The sequence below is a fragment of the Macaca fascicularis genome, chromosome 6 (assembly GCF_037993035.2).
Source record: "Macaca fascicularis isolate 582-1 chromosome 6, T2T-MFA8v1.1".
NCBI lineage: Eukaryota > Metazoa > Chordata > Mammalia > Primates > Cercopithecidae > Macaca > Macaca fascicularis.
In genome coordinates, this window is record NC_088380.1 from 6,764,011 (window position 1) to 6,786,006 (window position 21,996).

Here is a 21,996-nt window from a genome sequence, read left to right on the forward strand (position 1 = left end):
CATCGATGACCACACTCTCCTCTAAGCCAACACCAATTCTTAACACAGTGTTTCTCTACTGGCAGCTTCCACTAATTGATCCAATTTGGTGAAGAGATAAAATCTACTTGCCATCCTGAGTTAGGTCTGTGTGGAAAACAGCAAACCGGGATGGTCACTGAAGTGAAGACTTTGAGACAGTAAGAGGAGCAGGAAGGTCCATGAGTTAGGGCACACTGAATAGTAAATAGCAACAACAACAACAAAAAAACATCTGGAGTGTGAACTCTGTGTCAGGCACTATTTCCAGCAAGGTCAGTCTAAACTGGCTTGCAGGTGTGTAAGTCAGAGTCCTTGCTTACAAACAGCAGAGTTCAACCCAGCAAGACCAAAAGGAATGTAGAGATGTCACTTGAGGAACCTCTAGGAGAGTCAAGAATTTAGCTAGGAACAGAGCCTAGCTCTGTTACACAGCCTAGAACGACACTCCTAAAATCTGAGTGGTATAATTAAGATTATAACACTGAACCACCCCAGGGAAGACACCAGCTTTAGCCAGGTACAAGCACTCTAGACAGAACCAGTGACACTGGGCTCGAAAGTCCCATGGGAACCTTAGCTGCTGCTGTCTCCGGAAGCTGGCTGGCTCCCCACCTACTCACAAGAAGGATCTCTCCTTGGGCTTCCCTTTTCCAGCCTACAGTTCTGTTCAGGGGTGTCTGATGGACTGAGACCAGGTCACACGCCTGTGCCTGGCTGCAAGTGAGTCTGAGAAAGCAAGTTTCTGGCTTCAAGGAAGCAAGGATTATGATAAGCTGTGTTGGTTACCTATTGCTGTATTGCAGATTACTCCAAAATATAACGGCCTAAATCAGCAGTATATTTTTTAAATTTTTTTAACTTTTATTTCTGGTTCAGGGGAACATGTTCAGGTTTGTTATATAGGTAAACTTGTGTCACAGGGATTTGTTGTACAGATTATTTCATCATCCAGGTACTAAGCTGTATTAGTCCATTTACACGCTGCTGATAAAGACATACCCGAGACTGGGGAGAAAAACAGGTTTAATTGGACTTATAGTTCCACATGACTGGGGAGGTCTCAGAATCACTGTGGGAGGTGAAAGGCACTTCTTACGTGGTGCCAGCAAGAGAAAAATTAGGAAGAAGCAAAAGCAGAAAGCCCTGATAATCCCATCAGATCTGGTGAGACTTAATCACTATCACAAGAATAGCACAGAAAAGACCGACCCCCATGATTCAATTATCTCCCCCTGGGTTCCTCCACAACACGCGGGAATTCTGAGAGGTACAATTTAAGTTGAGATTTGGGTGGGGAAACAGCCAAACCATAACATAAGCCTAGTACCCCATAGTTATTTTTTCTGATCCTCTCCCTCCTCCCACCCTCCACCCTCCAATAGGCCCCAGTGACTGTTGTTCCCTTCTTTGTGTCCATCTGTTCTCACCCTTTAGCTCCCACTTAAAAGTGAGAACATGTGGTATTTGGTTTTCTGTTCCTGTTTTAGTTTACTCAGGATAATGGCCTCCAGCTCCATCCATGTTCCTGCAAAAGACATGATCTCGTTCTTTGTTACGGCTGCATAGTATTCCTTGGTGTATATGTACATTTTCTTCATCCAATCTGTCATAGATGGGCATCTTAGGTTGCTTCTATGTCTTCGCTATTGTGAATAGTGCTGCAATGAACATTTGTATGCATGTCTTTATGGTAGAATTATTTCTATTCCTCTGGATATATATCCAGGAATGGGATTGCTGGGTCGAATGGTAGTTCTGTTTTTAGCTCTTTGAGGAATCACCATACTGCTTTCCACAATGGTTGAACTAATTTACACTCCCACCAGTAGTGTATAAGTGTTCCTTTTTCTCACAACCTAGCCAACATCTGTTATTTTTTGACTTTTTAATAATAGCCATTCTGACTGGTGTGAGATGGTATCTGATTGTGGTTTTGATTTGCAGTTCGGTAATGATCAGTGATGTTGAGCTTCTCATGTGCCTGTTGGCTGCATCTATGTTTTCTTTTGAAAAGTGTTCGTTCATATATTTTGCCCACTTTTTAATGAGGTTGTTTATCTCTTGTGGATTTGTTTAAGTTCCTTATTGATGCTGAATATCAGACCTTTGTCAGAGAAACAGTTTGCATATATTTTCTCCCATTCTGTAGGTTGTCTATTTACTCTGTTGATACTTTCTTTTGTTCTGCAGAAGTTCTTAATTTTCGTATGTCCAGAATGGCATTGCCTAGGTTAAGTTCCAAGGATTTTATAGTTTTGGTTTTACATTTAAGTCTTTAAGCCATCTTGAGTTAACTTTTGTATATGCTGTAAGAAAAGGGTACAGTTGCAATCTTCTGAATGTGGCTAGCCTGTTATCCCAGCACCATTTATTAAATAGGGAGTCATTTCCCCATGGCTTGTTTTTGTCAGCTTTGTTGAAGATCCTACGGCCATAGGTGTACAGCCATATGTCTGGACTCTCAATTCTGTTCCATTGGTCTCTGTGTCCGTTTTTTGTACCAGTACCATACTGTAGCCCTGTAGTATAGTTTGAAGTCAGGTAATGTGATACTTCCACCTTTGTTCGTTTTGCTTAGGATTGCCTTGGCTATTCAGGCTCTTTTTTGGTTCCATATGAATATTAAAATAGTTTTTTCTAGTTCTGTAAAGAACGTCATTGGTAGTTTGATACGAATAGCATTGAATCTGTAAATTGCTTTGAGCAGTATGACCATTTTAATGATATTGGTTCTTCCTATCCATGAACATGGGATTTTTTTCATTTGTTTGTGTTATCTCTGATTTCTTTGAGCAGCGTTTTGTAATTCTCATTGTAGAGATCTTTCACTTCTTGGTTAGCTATATTCCTAGGCATTTCATTCTTTTTGTGGTAATTGTGAATGGGATTGCATTCCTGATTTGGCACTTGGCTTGATGGTGGTTGGTGTATAGGAATGCTAGTGATTTTTGTACATTGATTTTGATCCTGAAACTTTGCTGAAGTTGTTTAATCAGTTGAAGGAGATTTTTGGCCAAGATTATGGGGTTTTCTAGATATAGAATCATGTCATCTGAAAACAGGGATAGTTTGACTTCCTCTCTTCCTATTTGTGTGCTCTTTATTTCTTTCTCTTGCCTGATCTAAATCTACAATATTCTTTTTGATCTCTCACAGTATCTGTAGGTGAGGAATTCAGTCAGGGCACAGTGAGAACGAATAGTTTCGGCTCTATAATGACTGGGACCTCAGATGTGAGACTCAAAGACTGGGGTCCAGAATCATCAGAAGACCCACTCACTCACATGTCTGGTGGGTGCTGCTGGCTGTCTGCAAAGACCTCAACTGGGCTGCTGACTGGAAAACTCACACAAACAGCCACCCTATGTGGTTTGGGCTTCCTCTCAACATGGTATCTGGGTCTCCCCGGAAACATCCTGAGAAAAAGCTGAGGAAAGCAGTATCCTATGATGACCTAGTCTTGGAAGTCACATGGCTTCTGTGTGTCCCCACACTGGTCAGAGCAGTCTGAGCCACTACTCAGATTCAATGCCACAGAACGTAGAGCCCAACCTTCCATTAGAAGAGTGCAATCAAAGTCAGCGTGGCCATCTTTGGAAAATACAATCTGTCTCAGGAGAGAAATTCTGCAAGCACAGGAAGGGTGTGCCAACGGTGCCAGAGGATGACAAGCATGACAGAAGTCCTCACCACCCATGGCAGGTTGTAGCACTTGCCTGACCTCCTGCCCTGCCACCCTTTCCCCTTTTCAGGCCCGCCTCACCTTCCTCTCTTCCTTCCCTTCTGCCCTTCCCCCCATAGAGGCCCAGCAGCCTGTGCACTGTGGCCATGAGAATAACCTTGGAGAAGGTATCAGGACCAGGGACCCAGCTTCCTCTCTCACAACCTCCTGTGTGACTCTGGGCAAGACTCACTGCTGGGACCTCAGATGTCTGTGCTGTGAAATAAAGATTGGGTTGGGTTTTCAATTCAACAGCAAAAATGTGTGTGTGCCCATCGTGTGTCTTGAGCAAATGCAGAGGTAAGCCTGAGGCATTCCTTGACATTCCCAAGCTCTTTCCTTCAGCATCTGGAGCCATTTGCTGCAGAGTGATTAGAAGATGAGAAAGGCATCCTCCCTAGCACCCCAGCTGCAGGAGGCTAGGATCTCTTCATTGCTGTCTCTACAGCGACTGCATGCAGTGAGTGCTCTTGGAGCAGTGGCTACCAGCTCTGTCTGGAGCCAAAGTTGGGTCTGAATCCGGGTTCCACTGACTGTTCACTGCATTATTTTGAGCAAGTTGCTTAATTTCTCCCTGCTTCAGTTTACTCATCTATAAAGTAAGGATAAGCACAGTACCTACTTAATAGGGCTGTCACAAAGATTTAATGGGTCCACATATGTAAAGTGCTCGGGATGGCGCTCAAGATATGTAAGTGCCATTTAAGTGCCAGGCTTGGTGATGGGAAGTGAAGGGCATAAAAGGACACATGAGCTGTAATATCACAGACTTACACTACGCTCCCTTGCAGTGAATTATTTTAGCAGAAAGTGTTTTTTTTTTTTTTTAAATTTTGGCAGTGATCTTAACACCTTAGTTTAGGAGAGTAAATAACCTGTACACATTTAGGGAAGGTATTTTGAGGCAATGTCTTGGTGACTTTAGGAGATTGGGGCTCATGAGGAAATCGGACCAACTGAAAAACTGGGAGGCAGTTTTTGAGACAGATAATAAATGGGCAAACCGCAGCTCTTCATGTCTTCAGAAAAGCTGCAACTGGAGACAGCGGCACCTGGGACCACTGGGTGAATGCTCATGGAGGAGTCATTGGCAGATAGGACTCATTCCCTGATGATGGGCCTCTTGTGATGACCAGCATCCCTCTCTCCCTTCCTTTCTTCCCTTCATGCTAGACTGGTATAGGCTGTCTGCAGATTCCCTAACCACTCCCTTTCCCCACCCCTCAATACTCGAGAACATAGCAGGAGCTAGATACCTACAGTTGTCCTTATAAATTATTTTATTTAACTATGATAAATGCACTTAATTCAACTGTCTCAATATTATAAGTCTAATCTTCAATAAAATGACAACATTCGGTAACAATTTTTTTTTCATTTTTACTGGTATACATTCCATTTTAGGATATGTGAAAATCAAAATGGAGTAACTACAACACAATGTAAGCTCTACACACTGCTGGGCTAGGTAAATATTCGTTCATGCCGGGGTAAAGCAGAACTTTCTAGAATCTTCTGGGATGGGAGAAGGAGGGGGGTTTACAAACCACACAGGCCCTTCTGCCCACCCCTGACCTGACCATCCTGCCACTGAAGGCAATGTTTGGATCCATGGGCTGGAGAACTGAGGAAGGACTAAACTGAGATGTTCTACCTGTACTAATGAGATAATAGTGATAACACCATTCAAAATTTCTCCTTCTAGTCTTTTTTTCCATGCATAGTTCTATGTAGTTGTAGCTGCCGTGTGGATATAATTTTACACTCTACTTTCTCACTTCAAATTATTATGTAGATCATGAATATTTCCATTTTGCGATATAATCTTGATAACTATAACGTTCTTGCTGCAAAATATATTCTAAGTTGATTCAGTGTGATTTACTTAACACTTCCCCTCTTTTGTAAATTTAGGTTGTTTCCAATCTTTAACGTTTGGCTTCAGCCTTTTTAAGAGTTGATCCAAGGTGCCCTAAGTGTGAGGGACAGGAACAAGGGAGGTGATGACCATCTCCATGCCATTCTGTTCTGGCTTGGCCTCTTGTCTCAGCAAAAGTTTCTCTTTTTTTTTGAGACAGGATCTTGCTCTGTCACCCAGGCTGGAGTGCAGTGGCCCAATCTCAGCTCACTGCAGCCTCCACCTCCTGGGTTCAAGTGATTCTCCTGCCTCAGCCCCCCAAGTAGCTGGGATTACAGGTGTGTACCGCCACACTTGGGTAATTTTTGTAATTTTTGGTAGAGATGGGGTTTCACCATGTTGGCCAGGCTGGTCTCAAACTCCTGACTTCAAGCCATCTGTCCACCTTGGCCTCCCAAAGTGCTAGGATTACAGGCGTGATCCCAGACCCAGCATCAGTATTAATTGTGATCCTTCCACTTTCAAAAAAATATCTACAACCTGACAGTAAGGTATTTGATCTCCCTAGCAATAACTCCATCTAGAAACAGAGGCCTCACATAGAGCCACCCGCAATTTCAGCTAAACTATTCCCAAACCACATCTGATGACGTCTCTGCTTCAAGTGGGATCTGTTGCTGTCACTGCTACAAAGAGTTGCTGAGGGGCCGGGCGCGGTGGCTCAAGCCTGTAATCCCAGCACTTTGGGAGGCCGAGACGGGCGGATCACGAGGTCAGGAGATCGAGACCATCCTGCAGAACACGGTGAAACCCCGTCTCTACTAAAAAATACAAAAAAAAAACTAGCCGGGTGAGGTGGCGGGCGCCTGTAGTCCCAGCTACTCGGGAGGCTGAGGCAGGAGAATGGCGGGAACCCGGGAGGCGGAGCTTGCAGTGAGCTGAGATCCGGCCACAGCACTCCAGCCTGGGTGACAGAGCAAGACTCCGTCTCAAAAAAAAAAAAAAAGGTCAGCGGGTTTCCGTACAATCACGCCCAGGAGACGCTTTCTCACCTCCTGGGGCAGGACGGAGACCGCACCTGCATCTGAGACCCAGCAATGCAGCCGGCGTGGGGCATCAGGTAGAGAAGCACGGAGCTGGCGCAGGGGGTCCCCGCTGGGTGTGGACCCCAGCTGGGCCTCCCAGCACGTGGCTGTGCTGGGGAAGTGGCTGGGCCTCCGTGAGACTCCGTTTCTACACCAGTGAAAGGGGTCAGATGAAACCTGAGAGGGCCTCTGTGGAAGTTAAATAAAACATGTAGGGCCTGGCGCCCTGCCCCGTCCCTCATGTCAGATGAGCTCACAAAACTTTACCGAGAGACACTGTCATCCTCCTTCTCGCCTTATCTCAAAAACAAATAAATAAACACACACACACACACACAAACAAACAAAAACAGGGCTGGATAGAGCAGGGTCTCAAAACAAAACAAAAAAACAACAACCATAAAACCAGGGCAAATAGGCCCTCCCGTCGCAGCTGTGATTCCCACGGCCACGGCACCCACCTGAGAGCACAGGCCCCCAGGCCTCCACAGACGCACACGTCTGCCACTCGCCTGTCGGGGACCCAGGCGTGCAGGCACCCCTGCTCTTTTAGCTCACGCTGTCAACTGCAGACAACCCCAAATCGCCCCACCCCAGATCCTTCAGGCCTGAAACTGTCTCCACAGTGGCCAGAAGAATTATTTTTCAGTGAAAATTTCTAATAATTTAGAAAAGGTAAAAATGTTGAAAGAAGTTAAAAACAAGAAGTCACCATGACGGCGCCCAGAATGAAAGGCTTTCCTGGAGAACGCGGACGCTCCTCAAGTTCAAAGTCAAACCAGCAGCAGCAGCAGCAGCAGCAGCGAGGTTTACAATCCTAAACCCTGTAAGCTTCCAGGGTCATCTCTTCTGTACCTCACCATCACTGTAGCCTCACCACTGGGCAGCTCAGCCGCACACACACACCACACACACACTCACACACACTACACACACCACACACACTACACACACCACACACTCACACAACACACACACATCCCACACACTCACACACACTACACACACACTCACACACCCCCCACACACTCACACACACTACACACACCACACACTCACACACACCCCCACACACTCACACACACTACACACACCACACACTCACACACACTACACACACCACACACTCACACAACACACACACATCCCACACACACTCACACACACTACACACACCACACACTCACACAACACACACACATCCCACACACACCAGACACACCTCACACACACCACACACACTACACATACCACACACACACTCACACACCCCCCACACACTCACACACACTACACACACCACACACTCACACAACACACACTCACACAACACACACACCAGACACACCTCACACACACCAGTCACACACACACTCACACACACCCCACACACTCACACACACTACACACACCACACACTCACACACACTACACACACCACACACTCACACAACACACACACATCCCACACACACCAGACACACCTCACACACACCAGTCACACACACCACACACACACTCACACACACCCCACACACTCACACACACTACACACACCACACACTCACACTACACACACCACACACTCACACAACACACACACATCCCACACACACCAGACACACCTCACACACACCAGTCACACACACCACACACATCACACACACACCACACACACATCACACATACACACCACACACACATCACACATACACACCACACACACAACACACACACTACACACACCACACACTCACACAACACACACACATCCCACACACACACTCACACACCCCCACACACTACACACACCACACACTCACACACTCACACAACACACACACATCCCACACACACCAGACACACCTCACACACACCAGTCACACACACCACACACACTACACATACCACACACACACCACACACACATCCCACACACACACCACATACCTCACACCACACACTCACACACATCACACACACACATCACACACACACCACACACACACTACACACACCACACACACAACACACACACTACACACACCACACACACATCACACATACACACCACACACACTACACACACATCCCACACACACACCACATACCTCACACCACACACTCACACACATCACACACACACATCACACACACACCACACACACACTACACACACCACACACACATCACACATACCACACACACACCACACACACATCCCACACACACACCACATACCTCACACCACACACACCACACACACTACACATACCACACACTCACACAACACACACACATCCCACACACACCAGACACACCTCACACACACCAGTCACACACACCACACACACTACACATACCACACACACACACCACACACACATCCCACACACACACCACATACCTCACACCACACACACCACACACACTACACATACCACACACTCACACAACACACACACATCCCACACACACCAGACACACCTCACACACACCAGTCACACACACCACACACACTACACATACCACACACACACACCACACACACATCCCACACACACACCACATACCTCACACCACACACACCACACACATCACACACACACATCACACACACACCACACACACATCACACATACACACCACATACCTCACACCACACACACCACACACATCACACACACACATCACACACACACCACACACACATCCCACACACACACCACATACCTCACACCACACACACCACACACATCACACACACACATCACACACACACCACACACACATCACACATACACACCACACACACACTACACACACCACACACACAACACACACACTACACACACCACACACTCACACTACACACACCACACACGCACACCACACACATCACAGACACACACCACACACATATTACACACTCACACCACACTCACACACCACACACATCAGTCACACGCACCACACACACATATCAGACACCACACACAAGCACACACATGCACATACACATACCACACACACACCACATACTCATATACCATGCTCACACACCCCACACACATCACACACATATGAAACATTCACACACGATACACTCATACACCATGCTCACACACACCATGCAAATACCACACACACCACACACCACACTCAGACACCACACACCATTCACACATACCACACACCATGCTCACACGACCACACACACCACACACACTATACACCACAATTACACACAATACACTCACACATACACCACACACTACTCTCACACACCACCCTCACACACACCACACACACCCACACACCACTCACACACATCACACCACACTCATACATACCACATACACACACACCACACTTACACACACCCCACACGACAAGCACACACACCACACTCGCACACACACACCACACAGTGCAGAGCAAGATCTTCCTGCAAACGTGGAAGCTTCGGGGTTCCCAGTCCTCCAGTTCCTGGGGATCTAAACTTGGTTTTTGCTTGAAATGTCGCCAGAGGCAGAGAGAGTTTAATGGGTTCAAGAAGGGAAGGGCGGCGGGGATGCCAGCATCCCAGTGGAAGGCGGACTGATCCCGTGCCGCCGGCACTCCGGGATCCGCAGAGGGGGTGCCCTGCCCCTGAGCCCCGACTGCCCGCTCTGGGCGCGCTTCTCCGCAGCCTTCAGAAACGAGTCACTAGGCAGCGCTCCGCGGGCCCTTCCTCCCGGGACCCCTCTTGGGAATGCGGAGGCCTTCGGCGCGGCGGGCGGAAGGGGAGCAGGGTCGGCGAGGAGGGGTCAACCAGCAAAACAAAGTCGTGACTCAGGGTGCTTCTCTTCGGGGATCGCGGCGGGCACGCTCCGGACATCACACTCCCCGGCCCCCCAACTCCCCGGCCCCGATTCTTGGATCGGTCCTTAAGAACGTGGCCCCAGCCGGCCCCGAGCTGTGCGGAAACCCCAGGCTCCTTCCGACCCGAAGGCATCTATAGGCTGCCTCCCACCCTTCCCCAGATCTCGCTAACGGGGTTAAATGGGGTCTGAAGCTTGGGCTGGGGGCCGCGGCTACCCGAGATCCGGGCAGGAGGGTCCCGTGCCTGAGACCCCCGCGAGAGCGCCAGGCTCACACCCCGCGCCCAGCCCCCGCCCGGCTCCCCCGGCCCGACCTGCGCCCCCCGCAGCCCCTAGCCCGGCCGGCCCGGCGCGCACCGCGGTCTCCCCCCAGCGGCCGCGCGCGTGTCGCCGCGGGAGCGGGCGGCGGGGGCGGCTCGGCACAGGCAAGCCGGCGGCTCCGCCCCGCTCCCCCCCTCCCGGCCAGCAGGGCCGCCCCCTCCGCGCCGCGCTCTGCTCAGACAGAGCAGCAGCCTCTGCAATGTCAGCAGCCGCAGCGGCGGCGGCGACGCGAGCGGCAGCAGCCAGGGCCCCGCGGTAGCCGCCAGCGCGGCACGGCCCGCAGGAGCGCCAGGCGCGAGCCCGCGGCCACTCGCTGCCTCCCGGGCACTGCGGGCGGCTTTGCGCGCCCCGGCGCGGCGTTCGGACTCGGGGCCAGCGCGGCCACCGCCGCGCACAAAGGACAGCAGACGCCGGGACTCGGGGTGCTGTGCCTAGGGACCGGCCCGGGGACCCCCGCCCGCGCCGCGTCCCCTCCACGCCTCCCCTCCCCGGGTGGCCGGAGAGCGAGCCGGAGCGGGCCCCGTCATATGACAGCGGCGACGCCGCAACCGGCGAGCGCGCGTGCTGCCTGCTCCGCTGCGCCACGGCCGCTGGCGCTTGGGGTGGCCCTTGCCTCGCCCCGCTGAGCGGTCGCCCGCCGCCGCCGCCCCGCGCCCGGGCTCGCCGGCTCCGGGGGAGGAGCCGACGAGAGCCCCCAGCCGGCGCCGAGCCTAAAATGGCCACGCTGCTGCGGAAGATCGGGCTTATCCGCCTGCATAACCGGGACACCGAGGACCCCAAGCACCACCACAACCACCGCGGCGGCGGCCAGCAGAGCGCGTCTCTGCGCGGCAAGGGCGGCGCTAAGAGCGGCGGGCACAAGCAACAGCAGCAGCAGCAGCCCCAGCAGCAGCAGCACCCAGGGGGCGCGGGCGACGCCAGCCCGGGGCCCGGCAAGGGCAAGGGCAAGCGCGCGGCGGAGCTGGCCCCGCGCGACAAGGCGCCGGCGGCTGCGGCAGCAGCGGCGGCGGCGGGGGCCGGGGGCCCCCGCGAGAGGGTGGCGGGCGCCAGGGCGGGGCCGGGCCCGGCGGTGGCGGCGGCGGCGGGCGGCAGCCTGGTCCCTGCGGCGCGCCAGCAGCACTGCACGCAGGTGCGCAGCCGGCGGCTCATGAAGGAGCTGCAGGACATCGCGCGCCTTAGCGACCGCTTCATCTCCGTGGAGCTGGTTGACGAGAGCCTGTTCGACTGGAACGTGAAGCTGCACCAGGTGGACAAGGACTCGGTGCTGTGGCAGGACATGAAGGAAACCAACACCGAGTTCATTCTGCTCAATCTCACCTTCCCCGACAACTTCCCCTTCTCGCCGCCCTTCATGCGGGTGCTCAGCCCGCGCCTGGAGAACGGCTACGTGTTGGACGGCGGCGCCATCTGCATGGAGCTGCTCACGCCGCGCGGCTGGTCCAGCGCCTACACCGTGGAGGCCGTCATGCGCCAGTTCGCAGCCAGCCTGGTCAAGGGCCAGGTAAGGCGCGCGCGCCAGAGCGGCGGGGCTGGGGGCGCGGGGCGGCAATCGGGTCTTCAGCGCCGCCGGGCGCCCGGGCCCGGAGATGAGGGCCTGCGTCGGCCTCTAGGCCGTCTAGCTCCCGGCTCTGCCTACACCAGCGCCCCACGGGGATGCTCCGAGCGCCTCCGCCTCTTTTCCCTGAGCGTTTTCTTCCTGCCCCTGCTTTCCGTCCCGTCTCTCCCGTCCGGGTCTGGTCTCGGTCTCTGCCGGTCTCTCTGGTCTCTCTAGCTTGCTCGTTCTCTCCTCATCCCTCCATAATTCTCTCCCACCCCTCTTCCTTAGCCTCCCTCTCCCATGCCGTCCTCTCCCTTTCCTCCTGGACTCTTTCTCCCCTCACCCCTTTCTCTGTCCCCCCATCTATTCCCACCCCCATTCCTTTTCCATTTTTTCCTTCTCCACCTTCCCTGGCTCCACTACTCTTCTTTCCCCTCCATCTCCCCTTTTCTCGCCCCTCCCTTGTCTGCTCCTCAATCTCCTGTCCCTATAATCTCTATGAAGGTGAGAACTTTTCCTGGACCTCAGGATTTAAGTGTCCAACCCAGCTGATCTCCCACCCACCCCCAACACCCCCTACACACACACACACACACAGTTCCGCAGAAGGCTCGGGTGGGAGGTCTGCAGGTGGGTGCCCTGGGGAGGGACAGCTGCCTGCTTGTAAATCCGCCCCCTCCCTTCTTCTGGGCTGCCTCTCCTGGAAAGGTGAAAATTTTGCTCTTGGGAGCTCACTCTAGAGAGGCGGAGGTGTGGTTTGGGCATTCCCTTAAGGGACAAGACCAGACCCCGTCACGGCAATGCCTGTTCTTCCCTCAGAGCACCCCGTTCCTTCCCCGAACCCCTTAGGACCACCACCTCTGGGGTAGACGTTCCAGGTCTTGGTCTCTTTCAGACCTGCTTCTTTTTCCTCATCCCCTCACCCCACTGCCCCAAGCAGTTAAAACCCTTTATCAGAGCTAAAGATTTTAACGCAATACCAATATAAGGGCGAAACAGTTCTGAGCCCTCTCACCTATTGCATCAGATGGCAGCTTTACGCAAAGAAACCCCAAAGTACTTGAGAGCAGGGTGAGTGCGTGATGGTGTTATCTGCTCGAATTATATGCTGTCGACTGCGGTTGAGTTCTCTGGTGTTTTCCTGAATCAATATTAAGCATTACTTAAGAACATTACATTGCTATGTGGACATCTTTTAGATTTATGAAAAATCATTGTTTTCTTTAAAAGACCCCGAATGACCTCGGCTTGATCTTTCTACAGGCGGCCTATCAGAAGCCACCGCTTCTTCCCCGCCTGGCCTGTGTGTCTGTCCCTTTCACTGCAGGCTGTTTCATACTAATCAAATAATGCTTGTTCTGCCAATTTCACTAAAGCTGGAACCCCTGGGATTCCAAACAAATAGCATCCTAACTCCAGCAGAGAAGGTCAGGTAATTCCTGACCCATCCTGCCAGGCTCTCTTTTCTAAGGTTTAGATTCCACATATTTCCCGAGTTAGAAATCGCGTGGATGTAACAACTCTAGAAAAACATCTTCAGCTGAGGGAGGCTTAGTGCTTTAATATCAGAGGTTTGTTTTCCATCCTGCAGTTAAATGTTGAGTCTGATGAGAGATTCATGTGATAGAATGTAAGCATGGGGGGTAGGCAATCTCAGTTTTATTTTTCAAATAGGATTTATACAAATGATGTGGAAGAATTCTTTGCAGAAATGCCTTGGTTATTTGCTTCTTGAATCATTGCTAATCAGAATTCTTTGGAACAGTCTGTTATTGTTTTTCATTCTCCACAGTGAAGATGACATTGGGGATCAGGGGAAGAGGAATGTGTATTCCCTTCTGGGATCACAGAGTCCTAATGTTTAAGACTTGGAAGAGATCTTAGAGATGAACTGGACCACTGCCTATATTTTGAAAGATGAAAGAAAATAAAGGTTTGAAATGAGAAATGGGGAATTTTTTTTAAGAGAGAGAGGAACTTTAGGAAATTAAATGCTTCCCATTTTTACATTAATGCTCTGAGTTGTAATAGTTCCTTTGGTGCCCATATGCCAATTGGCAGTATATCAATACACGGGTCCTTGTAAGTATATTTTCTTTTCTCTGTATTTAAAATTGAGATTCTCATGTACAATTTACAAGTGAGAGATTTCTTTATTGAAAGTAATTATCAACTTTTTCATTTCTTAGTTTAATAAAATCCTAATCGAACCCATTGCCCTCCACCTAGCATATGGTATTATATTGTCTATTCCACATCTAAAATAGAGGCAAAAACTCAGCACTTTTTAAAGTGCCGGTTCAATTTCTTTGCATTTTTTTCATGCTGCTTCCAACATACAGCTGTCTAAGAGAGAGTAATGTGTGGCATACATAAAATATTCAAAATGCAATGAAAGAAAGGAAGAAATGAATAGTCATTAATGTTTTAGGATTCCGTCCACAAAAGGATTCTGACGGTGTTTCAGGTCACCTGAGGTTGATTGTCTCTTTCTGTGCTTTTGCAAATTCACTACCTACTGGTTGTTCAGAGCACATATGGTAGTTACCAAATTATTTCCTCAGTTAGAGGTAATATGCTTTGGGAAAGCAATCAAAATACCTGATTAGGTATTCAAGGAGAACTGGGACAGCTACCAAACCGATAATTACTTTAAAAGGGAGAGTCGTTATATTCCAGTTATGTTCTGATACTTGTCGGGATTTCTTTTTTAGGATTCATTTTCGTAAGCTACAGAGTTAGAAAAGGCTGGTTTGCTTCTTTCATAGAGGAAAACATTCACTGCTCAGCTGAACTTTCTGAATTGAGGGATGCTGTTTCTGTACTTTTAGAGAAATCGTAAAACAATTTTAAGAGTTTTGTGTGTAACAATATCTGCTTAACAATTTTGTGTACAATTAAAAGCTTAGGTTTATCACATCATGTGATAAATTCAGTCATTTTGTGAGGCTTTTAACTGGCTCTCTGGCCTGTGTTACCAAAATCTCTTGCATGTTGCTATATGAATTGTGTTTATCTTAAATTAATATATAAATTTCCCATATGATATATTCTATGTAGAAATAATGATATACATATCTTCCCCCTTTGTATATTACTAAACCCTCTTTTGACTAGAGGCATTTTTAGGTAACTCTTCATTTTTTATAATTGGATTTTAAAGCTCTGTACTTTTAGAATGAACTGGTGAAAATGTTAAAAGTATACTTTTAGATAATTATTTGCATCCTTTATTAATTACTGAACCAAAAGAATACAACCCACAGCTCCATTGGAAGATTTTTGGCATTCAAAAACTGGAAGATGTTGGTTTTGAAATGAAAGTAGCCTGTAATCCCAGCACAGTGCTTGCATCTAGGACATAGCTTAACCTACAAAAACTGCATTTTCGGACTCTGTAAACCTAGACAAAGTAGCATCAGCATTGGGGGATGCTGGCCATGAAGAGTGCCAGAGTTTACTGGCTTCCATTCCAGGCTTGGAGCGTGGGACGATGGCGTGACTGGCCGGGGACCTTGTTCTTGCAGTTGTGTGAGCAGCGGGGTCCCCAAAAGCTGCTTGACGGTGCACTGACTCAGAGCCCTGCTTTCACTGCAGCTCACCTCCTGAGTGTCCCCTTTTTAGTTAATTAGGCATCGCCAGGGGCAGGGAACCAAATGGCAATTGAGTGACAATTCCTCACTCCTCTTCTGGCCCCTCAGAGCCAACCATACAATTCGGCATGACACGGTGTTGATAATGATAACTGCAGCAGCAGCAGCAGCAGCAGGAAGCATTTCGTACTTGCTTGTGCCATACTCTGGGCCAGCAGAGAATGGAGGATGTTTGAGGATGTTTGAACCTCCCTGGTTCTGCTCTTTTGGTTGTTGTTGTACAGGTGAGGAAACTGTAGTTTCACAGAGTCAGGTGGCGTTTATACAGTTGCATGCTCTCACAACAGCTCATGAGTGGCAAGGCTCTGAAATCTCATCAGGAGGAGTAAAAGCTGTTGGAAATGGCAGTCAGGCCAGGCGCCATCCAAGCACCTTGCTGTTTCCAGGCAGTCGTTTATTAACCGTGACCATTGTGATAATCCTTTCTGTCCACAGAGAAGAGCTGCTCAGCCAGCCATCCGCAGAAGATTCACAGAACATCAGGACTAAAACATCCTCCAGTCTTACTGTTTGAATTTAAAATTGGCAAGCAATTTCAGGGCAAGTTCTGTTTGCCTGATGGTTTCTGCATGTATTTTAATAAAGAAAACTTGTCCCAGTGTAATGAAAGAGTAAAGGGCTCTACAGCTCAGCTTTGTGAAATGATATGCAGTGATGTCACTAAAATCCACTTTAGGTCTGAAAAGGGGCTACACTATGGTGTGACTGGGAAGCACAAGTGCACATAGACGTGCACACACACAAAGAGACATACATAAAGCCCATCTTCCAAAATACTAGGCCTAGAAATAGCACTTATGACTGTAAAACTAGCAGTCTCATCAGAAAGAGTGACAAAGATGAACAGCCCTTTGGGCTCCTGAAATCTGTGAGCTTCTAACTTGCTATAACAGAGATTTTTTTTTTTTTTTTGAGACAGGGTCCCCTCTATCACCCAGGCTGGAGTGCAGTGGCATGATCATAGCTCACTGTAATCTTTAATTCCTGGGTTCAAGCAATCCTCCCATCTCAGCCTCCCAAGTAGCTGGGACTGCAGGTGCACGCCACCATGCCCAGTTAATTTTGTTTATTTTTTGTAGAGATGGGGATCTCACTATGTTGCCCAGGCTGGTCTCAAATTCCTGGGCTCAAGCAGTCCTCCTACCTCGGCCTCCCAGAGCATGGGGATTACAGGCATGAGCCACCTCGCCCAGCCGTACAACACACAAAATGTTTAAAGGCCCTGTATTAGGTTGCTGGGGCTGCCATAACAGAGGACCTGGAAGTCCAAGATCAATGTGTCAGCACCGCTCGTTTCTCCTGGGTCCTGCCTGCTTGGCTTGTAGATGCTGTGTCCTCCCTGTGTCCTCACACGACCTTCCTTCTGTGTGTGTCTGTGTCCTAATCTCCTCTTCGTGTAAGAACACAGTCAGATTGGATTAGGGCCCATCCTCCTGACCTGACTTTAACTTAATTACCTCTTAAAAACCCTGTTTCCAAATAAGGTCACACTCTGAGGTACTGTGGGTTAGGGGTTCACCATGTACGTTGGAGATTGGAGGAGAAACAGTTCAGCCCATAACGAAACCAAACAGGAATTTCTTAACCAGTTGCTCATCTTGTTTCTGCAGCTGCTGTGCTAGTTTGAGAGCAATAGATGCAGCCACACGGAGGGAGGCACTGGATGGAGAATGTTGCCCGCAGCTTTGAGCAGAGAAATGGCTGCACACCCAGAGAGAAGCTAGAACAACCTAGAGCAAAAATAGTGACCGACAGGGGTGGGTAACGCCATCTGATTTGTCCAGGGAGACGTGGATTTTTGGTAGCGTGCTTATGAGTCACCGTGTTGTGCCCTGCGCTGTGTACAGGGGACGGAGATTATTGCCACCACCGATGACTCTGCAGCTTGAGGTATCGATATGCTGGACTGTTCAGAGGAAAAAATAGCTACTTGTTCTTCTATCAAGTAGGGCAGGCAGGAGGACACAGGCAGGACTGCATCCTAAAAATAGCCCCACACCCATTTGGAGAGCTCCGGCAGCTCAGCCCAGGGCGCGTGGGGCAGCTCCTGGTAGAAGCCACTTTTGCTTCACCAATGAGACTTTGAGAATCTGAACTTGCAGGAAGAGGGTGTAGTGTATTTTCGTGTACTTTTCTGATTTCCCTTAAGCGATGGGGGAGATTTGGTTTTCTGTGTAAGGACATGTAGGTTCGTGGCTGTTTCTTAGTGGAATGTGCCCACGTGGACACTGAGCTGAAGTCGGAATGAAAGCCTGACACCCGCAACCTGGTCAGTGTCTCCCTTCTCATCACCAGGAAGAGACTCTTCCACACCCAGGTTTAGAAGGAAGGCAGCCTCACTAGTACCGTGTCAGAGGCAGAGAAGGCACCAGCAGAAATGACTTTTATAGTTAAGGAAACAAAACAGACACTAGTGGCGGGATTTTTGAGCCACATTTTGGAGCTCCTGGAGTCAGAGGTTGTTGCCCTAGATGTGTTGATGCGATAGGCAGGAGGGGAGAGGATGGCTGGCCACAAGTGTTAGTCCTTTCTTCTCCGCCAGTGGTTCCCAACCCTGGCAGCACATTAGATGCCCTGAGGAGGGTGCAAATTATTTCAGTACCAAGGCTGTCCCCTCAAAGACTCAGACTTTGTGGTCTAGGATCAGGCCCTGGCAGAGGCTGGTCTGAAGAGCTCCTCATGATTCTAATGGGCAGCCCGGATTGGAAAAGCTGCCTGATGCTGGCCATGGTCCACCTCCTCCCTCTCCACCCATCTGGCAGACACAGCCTCACCCACCAGTAACCACAGCCCAGAGCTTCAGAAGTGGTGATAATTAATCCCCCCAACCACCCCACCCCACCTGGATCAGACTCCCTGTCCTAGGTCAATGCTGACTCAGCGCCTTCAAAGCCCGACTTCTGTACAGATGCCATCCTAAAGCCAGCCTTCCTCCCTGGACTGCTTGTGTAGACTATGAGGGAGTGTAAACCCTGAAAAAGAAAATGTAGGGATGAGTCACTCCACCCTCGATGAGACGCAGCTGCGGAGGGTGGTGTGCGCGGACCCTCCAGAGCCGTGGCTGACTAATGAATACAGCACAGGAATCGAGTGCCTCCCGTCATGCAGGAACTTCCTAGGCGTCACTGGTGGATCAGATACACATCAAGTGCCTGCCTCTAATGGGGAGAAGACAAAACCCTTCACATTTGCTTTTGACATGCCAAGTGGCTTCACACATATCTTTTTGTTAATAGTTAGGAAATGTCCATGGATCTGCCAATAGACAGTGGCCTGGGTGTGTAGTGGGGACATGGGCACAGTGGGGTCCTGGGTCAACAGGGTCTTCAGAAATTCTGACTGATGTTCTTAGAGAGAACACTCTACTTAAGGGTGATCAAAACTCGACATTAATATGGGGCATTAGTTACTCAATGCTTTTTGGAATATGGTTTCATTGCTGATAAATGGAAAGGCCAGGCATGCCCCCACACTGACCAAGAAGTTGTAGTAATGGCAGAAACGTTTCCAGTAATGTCTACACTTTCCTACTCGGTAAGTCGGCAAGCTAAGCTAAGGTTTAATTGTTCAGTTATTTTTTCATGGTTACACACATCATTCATTCATTCACTGAGCACTGTAGTGACATTGCCGTTGGCATTCCTGTAATGGCCCTTCCCCATTCTGCATAACGTCTGCGACACTCCCCTGGTCCTCTCCCTGGCCTGCTAATCCCACTCGGCTAAGCTAGGAGGAAACCAGCTCAGCGGGAGGACCAAGGACACAACACTGGGAGAGCAGATTTGGGACCAATCAGGTGGCAAAGGATTGGGAGATGAGGGTAGGTCTGCAGAAGCTGGAAGAAGCTACCCGACCTTGCCCCTTACCTGGCCAGCAGGTCTGGGCGTGGTCAGGGAGCCGCACTCACCAAGCCTCTTCTGTTCTTGTTCTCCAGTGCTAGGCTCTGCTCTCCAGCTCTCCTCCTCTCCAGCCCTGTGCTCCTGCCTCATGGGTGCCTGTCACCTGCTTGGATTCCTGCAGTGCCCACATCCAGTCTCTCTGTCCCTGTCCATCCTCCCTGATGCCACCTGCGTGGCTCCTCTAAAATGCAGACCTAGCTTTATTGCATCTTGTTATGAACCTTACGAAATAGAGCTTAAGTTTCCTAGCACTGTACATCCCTGATGGCATTCCTCCGTCCACCACAGCCCCCACTGAGGCTCCTCTTCCACCAGCCTCTCCTGCCTGGAAGCCCTCTTGCCCATGTTCACCAGGTGAGTCCCTGGCCATCCTTAAAAACCCTGCCCAGATGCCCCTAACTTCTCTGCAAACAGCTCCTCAACCACTTCTTCAATAAAAGCGGACTTCCTCCTCTGAACTGCGGAGGAGGAAGCTGTACATTGTCTACAAAAAGTTCATTTCTGTGCTTATCCTGACAGTTTACATAATTACAACTGTATTGCCCCTTCTCTTTGCTAAATGTCCAACACCTTGTATGTGCCAAATAAATGTTTGCCACAGGATCCGTTTCCCTGAGCAGACTCCCCATCCTCTTCGTTTTGCCCCTTCTTGCGATGCAACGTAAGAGCTTGCTGTGAGTCAGCTGCTGTGCAGAATGCTTTATGTGAACGACTTGATTAAATCCTTGTAGCAGCCTATGAGGTGGGTGCTATTGTTATTCCCATTTTACAGAGGAAGAAACTGAGGCTTGCTGAGGTTGAATCATGCACTGAGCTGAGCTGCCGCCAGGCAACCAGTCCAGTGCCAGAGCCACCTGGTTCTGAGGAGGTGTCTAGTTGGCAAGTAGAAGCCACCCCAACCAAGTACCACGTGTAGTATTATTGTTCCTCATTGTGGAACAATATGGATGTTAGGAGAGCCTGTGCAGTTCCGTGGTGTGTGGTTTTCCTATGATACTCAGAATCAATCCACGAGAGGACGGATGGTGCATCCATCAAGTCTGACACGTGGTGCGGAATTATCAGCAACAGTGGACAAACGTATTGGCCCAGATTCATCATAAGCTCCTTGTATTGATTGCACAAAACGGATGAATGTGTTGATTGCTTCAAACCATAGGAGAAAGATAATTATTACAGCTTTATTTATTCTGTATACGAAAGGGAAAGGCATTTTAGAGATTCTGAAAATAGCTCAAGAAAGAAATGCTTTCTGAACGTGTTACATCAGTAAAATCACTCAGATTGAAGAAATGGTTACCTTAAAATAATTTCTCTAAAATAAATCCTAATGCTTCATCACAGTATTTGGCAGGCATTCTCGAGGTGTTTCACTGAGTTCTTTGATGTAGGAGCTAAGGAAATACTGCCTGGTAAAGGATCAGTTACACGTAAAGTTGAATTGTCCTCAGCTCACTTGGGAATTGAAGGGAAAATTTCCAGAAAAATATTTTAAGGGTACTTTTCTTTTTTTGATCTTGAAGATCAGACATTTCCAAATATCAGAATATGGAGTTACAGAACTTACTATGTTTTGGTTCTAATAAAAATCTGTGATTAATATTTTATGAATTTGGACATTTTGTGCACAAAATTATTAAGCCAATTATTTTTGCCTTACAGATAGATACGTATGTATTAGCGTGATTGCCTAGTGTCAGACTGGGTGCCCGTGTTGCTTCGCATAAGATGTCTGTCAGGAATATTAAGATCTAGAGGCAGCTCTAACAACTCTCCTAATCTGACAGTAATGAACATCAATGACATTTCAAAATATCTGCAACAATATCACAACTGTAAGGCGATTTTTAAACATTCGTCTATTGGTGACAAAGCCAAGGCATTGCTAATACTGCTGTGGTTTCTTAACTTTCTTTTTTTTTTTTTTTTTTTTGAGACAGAGTCTCGCTCTGTCGCCCAGGCTGGAGTGCAGTGGCCGGATCTCAGCTCACTGCAAGCTCCGCCTCCCGGGTTGACGCCATTCTCCTGCCTCAGCCTC

General features: G+C 49.0%; 1 protein-coding gene across 2 annotated transcripts in view; it reads left to right on the plus strand.

Moving 5' to 3' along the window:
- The first annotated feature begins 11,046 nt into the window (after positions 1 to 11,046).
- UBE2QL1 (ubiquitin conjugating enzyme E2 QL1) overlaps positions 11,047 to 21,996 on the plus strand; it is a 45,732-nt gene continuing 34,782 nt past the window's right edge. Inside the window, exons 1-2 of one of the 2 annotated variants that reach the window (XM_065546081.2) lie at positions 11,047 to 12,370; positions 16,495 to 20,382. In XM_065546081.2, coding sequence (XP_065402153.1) covers positions 11,585 to 12,370; positions 16,495 to 16,548 — 840 coding nt within the window. In that variant the 5' untranslated portion in view covers positions 11,047 to 11,584 and the 3' untranslated portion in view covers positions 16,549 to 20,382. Of the gene's footprint in view, positions 12,371 to 16,494; positions 20,383 to 21,996 lie in introns of those variants that run through there. The other variant, XM_045393526.2, reaches the window with a different exon arrangement.